The following is a 10059-nucleotide window of genomic DNA, read 5'->3' on the forward strand; positions in this document are numbered from 1 at the left end:
TTAATAATGTATAAAGCACTAATACCACACTGTAAAAATACTGTGATACAAGTAAAAGTCCTGCATTGAAAATGTTACTTAAGTATAATCAGGTATAAACATTACTTAATGTAAGTATAATCAGGAAAATTTATTTAAAGGTGTAAAAGTGAACTGGGACTATTATACTATTATATCATTAGATTATTATTACTAATTCATTATTGTAAAAGCAGGCTTTTAATGTTGGAGTTGGTTGAGGAAGTTTGTTGAGGTGGAAAAAAGTAAGTGACATGCATTATAAGACTGATGGACTCCAACGGTTGGATTTAAAAATCATCAAATGTGTTCTACTGAAGAAACAAAGTCACCTACATCTTGGATGCCCTGGGGGTAAGCAGATAAACATCAAATTTTCATTTTTGGGTGAACTATCCCTTTAAGGTTGTTGCATATAATCCCTTAAACACTTCCCTTACTGTGCGTTCACACCGCCGCCGTTGATAGCGTCAAATATCGCTCTGGCCGCCCTGCCAACAACGCTGTAGAAAGATTTGTGGACGCTCTGACGTAGATCGATTGCTTATCTTGTATTTAAAGGTGCAGCAAAGCAAACAAGCTTGTTGATCTTGTGCAGACTGACCACAAGGAGGGTAACGTTATAAGTTAACCTCATTAAATATTTTAAATGTGAAAGTAAGAAATTGATCGGTGGAAAGAACTTTATTGTAGTTACATGTTTGCTAACGAAATAAACCAATTAAAATCCATTTGTGTGGTGTGGCTTTTGTGTTCATGGTTAAGTGCTAGTCTAATTTCAACATTATAGGAGACAGTTACTAGCCTTGGTCTTTAATTAACATTAACATTAATTTGTGTGCAACCTACATTACAAACTCTCCTGGTTGAATTGTAGCTTTAATGCAATTGGTCAAATCGGTGTTATTTTGAGCAAATTAATTGCATTCCCGCTGTAAAACAAGCGTTTTAGCGGGAAAATGTTGCCTATAAAGTAGTGTTGCGCGCCTTCTTATCAAATTCACATCACGATGGAGGATCAAGTTGTTGCGTTTGGGGTGGCATTGCTCTGCCTGCGGAGAAGACGTCGGAGATCGGTGTGGGATCGGTGTGAGATTCTCCAAGCCCGTCAGCAGCTTGGGGAGTATCACCGGCTGGTGCAGGAGCTGCGGCTGGATGACAGCAGGTTCCAGCGATACTTCAGGCTGGATAGGGACCAGTTTGACAACCTGCTGTCAAAAGTGGGGCCACAAATTGCGAGGCAGGACACCAATTATCGGCACGCTATTGAGCCGGCTGAGCACCTCGCAATTTGTCTAAGGTGAGTTCATGATTTTTTTTCTCTATCTCTTTATGAGTTTAAATTTTGTTTTGTAATTTCTATGGGTTGGAAATTCGTTTCATAGGTTGTTTCATGGCTATTTATCAGTTGGTAATATAGTCTAATGCTGTATTTTTTGCAGTTGTGGACAAAGTATTAAGATCCTTTACTTAATAATGTATAAAGCACTAATACCACACTGTAAAAATACTGTGATACAAGTAAAAGTCCTGCATTGAAAATGTTACTTAAGTATAATCAGGTATAAACATTACTTAATGTAAGTATAATCAGGAAAATTTATTTAAAGGTGTAAAAGTGAACTGGGACTATTATACTATTATATCATTAGATTATTATTACTAATTCATTATTGTAAAAGCAGGCTTTTAATGTTGGAGTTGGTTGAGGAAGTTTGTTGAGGTGGAAAAAAGTAAGTTAAGTAAAAAGTTCTATATTTCCCTCTGAAAATGCAGTTGAGTAGAAGTAGGATAGAGAAAGGGCATGAAAAAAATTACTCAAGTAAAGTACCTCAAATTTGTACGCAAGTAGGCTTCAATACTTCAATAAATGTACTTCTGTTCACCACAGGTTTTTTGTTTGATCGTTTTGCCTAAGTAATTAGTTGTTGTTTTTGCAGATTCTTGGCCACTGGAGACTCCTACCGCACCATAGCTTTCAGCTATTGTGTGGGAGTGAGCACCATGACAGGGATTGTTGGAGAGGTCGTCAGGACAATATGGGATGCCTTGGTGCAGGAGGTCATGCCAGTCCCCACCACTAAGGACTGGCAAAGCATCGCCACTGACTTCCTCCATCGGTGGAACTTCCCCAACAGCCTTGGGTCCATCGATGGAAAACATGTTGTGATTAGGGCCCCTGACAACTCTGGGTCCCTGTTCTTCAACTACAAGGGGACTTACTCGGTTGTGCTCCTGGCAGTGGTAGATGCCCAGTACTGCTTCCGGGTAGTGGATGTGGGCAGCTACGGGAGGACAAGCGATGGCGGTGCGCTGGCTAACTCCACCTTCGGCCAGGCACTCCGAGACGGGACACTTGGCTTGCCACAGGATGCAGGGACATGTGTTTGTGGCTGATGAAGCCTTTCCACTCCGCCGAGACCTCATGCGGCCTTTCCCAGGACACAATCTCTCCGGCAGGCAAAGAATTTTCAATTACAGGCTGTCACGGGCAAGGCTAATTGTTGAGAATACCTTTGGTATTCTCACAGCTCAGTGGCGTATGTACAGAGGAGTCATTGAGATCAGCCCTGCCAACATAGATGCCTGTGTGAAGGCTACCTGTGTCCTGCACAACTTCCTGAGGAGGTTCACAAACAGCACCAGGATGCCCATACCATCAGCTGGAGACGGATAAGCTGCTAGCCTACAGGAGGTCACCCGAGTGGGCAGTAACAACCCCACACGGGAGCCCATCCGTGTCCGGGAGAAATTTATGACCCATTTCTCCACAGAGGGAGCTGTCCCCTGGCAACCTGTGGCATAAGCCATTGCTTTTAACAGCTCTTTTATGAGCCACAAATTAATAAAAAAATAAGCATTATATCCATAAATATAATATCAAGTGTGACAAAGTACACTTCCATAATGTGCTTAAAGTGCTCTATTTTCACGCACTAATTTTGTACTTAATATACTACAAATTAATCTTAAGAACATTTAAGTGTACTCTGTGCTATTTGTGAGACACCATGAATATGAACTAAAATGTGCTAAAAATTTATTTATAAAATGTATTTAGGTACCACTTGACACTTTCATACAAAGTCGTAACTAAATATATTTTTTAATACAGAGATAGTACGTTAAAAGCTAATTTTAGTTCATATTCATGGTGTCTCATTATAGCACAGTTGAGTACACTTAGATTATCTTAAGAACTACTAAAGAAGAATTTTTTTCTATATTAAGTACAAAATCAGTGTGTGAAAATAGAGCACTTTAAGTACATTATGGAAGTATGTTTTTTTTTCACCTGGGTCCCCTACACGTTTTCAATATGATATGGTAGAATATGATCAATTTGTAATATAAAACACATATAACCAGAAATGTTGACAATATTTTATTGCCGGGACATTAACTTAAAAATAATAAAATATTCTTCAAAATAAAAGTTGTGTTCATTCAAATGTTAGATTTTTTTTTGGAGCAAATACTTTTATGCAGAACAGTTTAGAACACTGTTGGGGCAAATACTTTTATACTGAACAGTTTAGAACATTGTTAGAGCAAATACTTTTATACTGAACATTTTTTAACACTGTTGGAGCAAATACTTTTATACTGAACAGTTTAGAACATTGTTAGAGCAAATACTTTTATACTGAACCTTTTTTAACACTGTTGGAACAAATACTTTCATAAAAGGGGCTTATTGTGTGTGAGGGAGAAAGTACAAGGTGCAGCTAACAAGACTGCGAGGGAAATAAGCTTACCAACACCCCTCACAGACTTGTCAGCTGCCCCCCGTTACTCTCTCCCCAGTGTTCAGTGAGTTCAGCCTCCAGACATTTTGCTTCATACACGAGCTTGTGAATTTGGAACTTTAAACCCTGCCTGGTCCTCAATGACAGTGTCCTGAAGTCCTCCAGGAGGCTTTTAAAAAATAAACTGTCACTGTCCTCCTGAGGAGTGCTAGCTCTCCTACTCACAGCCTACAAAGCTGTTAGCATCCTCTCCTCAAACTCTGTGCTGGTGTGTGCTCTCTTTCTCCTGTTTGAGTGCCCTGTCTCTCCCTGAACGCTGGACTGGCTCGGGCTTGATGGTCCTGCCTGAACGTGAATGCTGGACTGACTCGGGCTTGTTGGTACTTCCTGAACCTGAAGGCTCAGGCTCTCACCTAGCTGGTTCACCTCACACTGCTGACTGTGTGTTGTCTGTGCTGCCTGACTGTGCCCGGCCATGGCATCTTCTCTTTCCTCTGGGGTCAGGGCTTCCCCAACCCCACCTACCATATTACTGGCAGTTATTCTATCTTCTATGAAGGGGTTGAGGAAGCCCATGACTCCACTGTAGCGCCATGGCCGGACACTGCTCGCCCCTGCTCCACTCCTATTCCTCTCTGACTCCTTCCTTCTCTCTCTTCTGTAGGTGTCTCTAAGAGACTTCCACCTTTTTCTGCACTCATCCGCTAGTGAAAAGACAATAGAAAACACATATTCAATATAATCATCTCATTACCCACAATTCAGAATAGCTTGTTTGCATGCTATGTCTGAAATGGCATAGCTGTATGTCCCACTGACTGTATATATATTTAAACCTAATGACATTTATCATTATTTTTTCCAGCTAAGCAATTTGTTGACAATACCACAGGGGAGACCAGTTAAAGAACACTTGTTTTTCCTTGTAGAAAAAAAAATTAAAAATAGACAGAAGTTACTGCTTTCATTTTAAAATATGTGACATACACCTCTGGTCTCCATCAGATGTGAAACAAATTTGCAGCAGCTCTCTACAACACCTATTTTTCGTTTAATCCAATATGTGTCGACATGTCAGAAATATTTTGCAGCAGTAACACTTTTTTATGCATGCTCTGGCGCTGAAGTTAGCATGAAATTCCCGCTTTTTTTCAGAAAATATATAACGTTAAAGCACATCAGCAACTCACCAGGAACAAAAACAATCTCAGACATCTTGGTCCATGGATCATTTTTTTTATTTATGTCCCTGTACGCAAACAGGGACACGTCGTATATTATTGGGAAACCCGCCACAGCAATAATCAACCTCTCCTCCATTTTACTTGGGAACTAATGTGGTCGGAACCAAAGTTTACAGGGCTGCGTTCTCTGGAATCCTCTGAAGCGGTGGACTTCTACGTTCCGATTGGTTGCCACCGAACCGCGTCATAGCTCATTACCATAAAGTTGACCTGATTTCAACTCTCCTCGACGCTCTCAACGTCCGAGTCACGCCACGCCGCTGGCTCAGACTGAAAATGAATGACTTCCGGCCACTTTGACGCTCTCGACGGCGGCGGTGTGAACACACAGTTAGCAAAGGGAAACCGTTAAGTGTTTCACGACAGCGACACAGGTTTTGCCATTCAAAAAATCAAATGTTACCATCGTCACGTTATTTCTTAATGCAGATAGCAGTGTACGTTTTCACAGAAAACATATAACATGGATAAGGAAAAAAAAAGAAAACCAAATATGAAAGGAGACGGAAACTCAAATGTATAATTTACTGAAAATCCTGAAAAATAATTTACTCACCCTCGTGTCAGTTCAAACCCATAAGGCTTTTATTCATTTTTGGACAACAAATAAAGATCTATCATCATTTCTGTCCATGTAGATGTTTTCAGGGACTAGAGTGAATAAATATACTGTATATTTAAATTCAAAGAGACAAGATAGTCTATGCATGACGTTTTATTCGTATCCAAAACAATGTGAACATTAAAGCGCTAAACTCTCATGCAGTGTGTGTTTCATTCATACTTAAAACTGGAAGGCGCTCTCGCACTGAAAGTCCAAACCGGATAGAAGTAGCCTATCTTATAAGTTGAATAAAAAACAAAAACGTAAACACGATAAACTCACGACTGCAACAATATATGGTTTATGTGTGTTTTTCAAGTCACCTACAGGTAATATGTAGGAAAATACAGGAATAAAATATTATGGAATATAAATTTGCTCTCGAGTGTGACGCACTCACATTTTAGTTAATTATGAGCTGTATGTAATTTGACCAATGTATATGTGAATAAAAGCGTAAATTATAATCTGTTTAACATATTGTAATGATTATGATTCGATTGACGGTACGTGCTACGGACAAATACGGAAGGAGTGATGTCTTCGAGCACACCTGTGGACAATGAACAATTCTTGGATACTTTTAAAAGGGGGTGGAAGGGGAAAGGTGAGCACGCTCTGTTGTCTGATAATTAACTGTGAAAGAGACTGATACGCTGCATTTTTAAGCCTGCTGGGTTCACAAAAAAAGGGGATCCGTAGCGTTCGTGGTTGGCTAGCACCACCGGCGTGAAGAAAACCGGGGTCCCACTTATTGGCCCGGAGGTAGATAGTGGGGGGAGTGGAGGTGGATCGGGCAGGCTGTTGGAAGGAGACCTTTCTATCATTGCCACGGAGGGGAAGGTTGAGTCCTCACAGTGACGGCAGGTTGTCGTTGGACCTGGTCAGGGAAGTCCGAAATAATTTAAATTCTATAAGATTTATGTGTATTGTTGTGGTGCCCAATCCTTGGTGATTATTGTCCTCCCGAATTGTATGTTGATTGCCTGTGCTGGTTATTATACATAGGGCATGTGATTTATGCTTGGAGTTTCTAATTAAGTGTGTTTTGCATGAGATTTTTATTGGTTGCTGTGAATTTGGAATGAGTATTCGGGTTCTCTTTTAAATGTGTGTTCACGGTTTAATGAAATAACATGACCACTGTATGTAATCAGGATATTTAAGTAGGACAATGCCAAACGGCTGCTGTTGTTAATAAAAAGTGTATTCTTTTGTAATCCCTGCTCTTGAGTGTGTTTTGAGTGCTCCTCCCGGACCAGACCGGGTTAGAATTAAAGGTGGAGGCAGCATAGGTGTTAATCCGCCATAAGGAATCAGAATCAGAATGAGCTTTATTGCCAGGTATGTTTACACATACGAGGAATTTGTTCTTTGCCACTCTGATCTCCTTTTACAGTGTGTATTTAGCCTGTTTAATCAAGACATTGTTCCCCTTCCAATGAGCATCTTCTTTGGCCTGACGGAGCTGTCTGAGTTTTGCAGTGAACCATGGTTTGTCGTTGTTGTAGATTAAATGAGTCCTGGTAGGAATGCACATGTCTTCACAGATACTGATATAAGATGTGTATATAAGATACAGTCTCTGTGAGCTCGTCCAGATCGGTGGCATCAGCTTCAAAAACACTCCAATCAGTGAGGTCAAAACAAGCTTTTAAATCCTGCTCTGCTTCATTAGTCCATCTTTTTACAGTCCTTAATGGTTTAGCTGATTTAAGTTTCTGCCTGTAGGTCGATATGAGATGAACTAAACAGTGATCAGAGAGCCCCAAAGCTGCTCGTGGAACAGAGTGATATGCATTCTTTATTGTGGTGTAACAGTTATCTAATATATTACTGTCTCTGGTGGGACATGTGATGTGCTGTCTATATTTTGGCAGTTCACGGGAGAGATTTGCTTTAAGTCCCCGAGAATGATTAAAACAGAGTTCATCAGTGACCCCTAGTGGTGGCTGAATTCATTACAATATAAAGAGGCCGATCATGACTTGTAGACAGTGTTAATTTTAACAGGCATTTTTTATTTAGTCTTAGTCTTTATCTTGAGACGAAAATGCTTAATAGTCTTAAGTCACATTTTAGTCATTTGAGTCTTTCATAGTTTTAGTCAACGAAAAGTCATTGCATTTTTGTCTACTTTTAGTCATTACTTTTAGCCAAACTGCAGTTACCAACATTTATTTTGGTAGCTATTTTATATGTAGTCTTCAAACAAAAATAATCATTAATTCTTCTCTTTAGACCAAATTAATTATGATAAATTTGAATCAAGGATTGCATTTGGAAAAACTTGAATAAATTATGACAATTTTCATTTTTGGGTGAACTATCCTTTTAACAGTAGTGAAAATGGAGCAACTTATAAAAATAAGTTATAGTGCATGTATATATATAATTTTTGAAAAAGCACAATAAGACAAATACGATAGAGATACAGTAGGTTTACTTAACATCTTTTGTTGGTTAACATTAATGACACAGATGGGTTATGAATGATGTTGTCACGGTCCAGGTGTGTGGAGGCAGGCAGGATGACGAGGATATTTAATGTAGCAATAAGTCAGTCAAAGGAGGAGGACGGCTAACAGAGTCCAGGGAAGTGACGATGGAGGCAGGAGCCAGGGAGACGACAGGAGGGAACTGGAGCAGTAGGAGCCAGGTGGGACCCTGGCACAGCTATAATAGCGGCCCACGGTGGAGCTGACGGAGGGAGGAGCCATGGAGGAGGAATGTCCACTGACTCCAGGGGGCCGACCAATGGCGGCGGAGCAGGGGGAGGAGGAGCCCGAGGCGGGGACGGAGAGCCGATGAGGGACTGGGGATCCCGAGGTCTCTCCTCCTCATTTTGGCACCGAATACCCTCCATAGTCGACTGGCCGAATACCTCCCGGAAGTGTCTCACAAAATCCTCCAGCGAGTGAATCCCCGGGCTCTGTGCAGTCCACAAGGCTTCGGCCCACTGCAAGGCTCGTCCAGACAGCAACGAGATAATGAATGACACTTTGGCCCACTCAGTCACAAACAGGTGTGGTTGCATCTCCAGGTAGCGGGAACATTGCAGCAAGAACCCGCTGCCAAAGGCTGCCTCACCCGCAAAGCTGGCTGGCCGGGCCATGGGACAGGCGGGGTAATCCATAAAAAAAGAAATAAAAACTGACAAAAACAAACGAGGGAAAAGATGCCACTATACTGTGCTTTTGGGTCGGTTATTCTGTCATGGTCCAGGTGTGTGGAGGCAGGCAGGATGACGACAAGGATATTTAATGTAGCAATAACAAGACAGACAGACAGACAGACACACACACACACACACATACTCGTTTTTATGCATTGTGGGGGCCACCTGTCAGAATTGCTACATAGTGGGGACCACCCTTTCCTATGACCCTAGAGACCTAAAAAAAATCATTTGACAAAAACTAAAAAGCCTGTTTAAAAGTATCACTTCAGATTACAAATATTTCTCTACAAAAGTTATAAACCTGACACAGTGGTCACTTGTGGGGACATTTCAGGTATTGTGTATATCTGGGGTCCGGCGAACACAACCAGTTTTTGGTCATTGTGGGGACTGAACTCACACACTAAACACCAGTTTATAGTCATTGTGGGGATCAAACTTGTTTCTTGATTGTGGGGGTCACCTGTCAGAATTGCTACATAATGAGGACCACACTTTCTAATGATCTTAGAAACCTAAAAAAAATATTTTGTCCAAAAAAAAAAAAAATCAGTTTTTAAATATCACTTCATATTACAAATATTTCACTACAGCAGTTACTACCATGACACAGCACCTGAAATGACCCCACAAGTAGCCACTGTATAAATCTGAAGTCCACCAAAACACCCTATTTTTAGACAGTGCGGGGACCAAATCCACACCTATTTTTATCCTTTGTATCAAGCCATTTTAAAGACGTACACTAATTTGTTCAATAAAACATTTCCAATGTGCAGTTTTTTTAGAGCAGTTTGAAAAAACACAAAAAAACAATCTACCTTGAATAGAACAGGAGCTCCACATGGAAAATGCTCCATTGTTTAATCGATTCAATAGATACTCCATTTAATACAGATTAATTCTGGTTTTACTGCTAAAGCTTTTGCAAAAACATTTCTAAAAACACTTGATAAACATCCTGTTTCTCAAAACTTGCTACAGCAGTAGGTCGTCAACTGCATACAACTCCTCCATGCCCATGCATGTCTTCCAAAAAAATTCTTAAAAACCTTCATGACAAACACTATTCTAAACCGTTTCTTAAAACTCATTATGAATAAATGCAACAAACAACTTCAATATAACTCATGCCTGTGTAAACATGAAACCGCTAACGATGGGAAACATGTAAAAACCACCAAGTATCGCCATATTTTAGATAACAGTTTAGGTGTTCAACAAATATTACTAGCATAAAATCACTGCTTCATTAACTCCAGA

General features: G+C 40.4%; 1 protein-coding gene across 1 annotated transcript in view; it reads right to left on the minus strand.

The window, feature by feature from the left end:
* Positions 1–3995: 3995 nt before the first annotated feature.
* The window catches only part of LOC107568426 (uncharacterized), a 27609-nt gene continuing 21545 nt past the window's right edge, over positions 3996–10059 (minus strand). Inside the window, exon 9 of the mRNA XM_016254398.1 lies at positions 3996–4471. Coding sequence (XP_016109884.1) covers positions 3996–4471 — 476 coding nt within the window. The remainder of the gene's footprint in view (positions 4472–10059) is intronic.

Source organism: Sinocyclocheilus grahami, unplaced genomic scaffold (assembly GCF_001515645.1).
Source record: "Sinocyclocheilus grahami isolate Dianchi unplaced genomic scaffold, SAMN03320097.WGS_v1.1 scaffold1243.1, whole genome shotgun sequence".
NCBI classification, from domain to species: domain Eukaryota; kingdom Metazoa; phylum Chordata; class Actinopteri; order Cypriniformes; family Cyprinidae; genus Sinocyclocheilus; species Sinocyclocheilus grahami.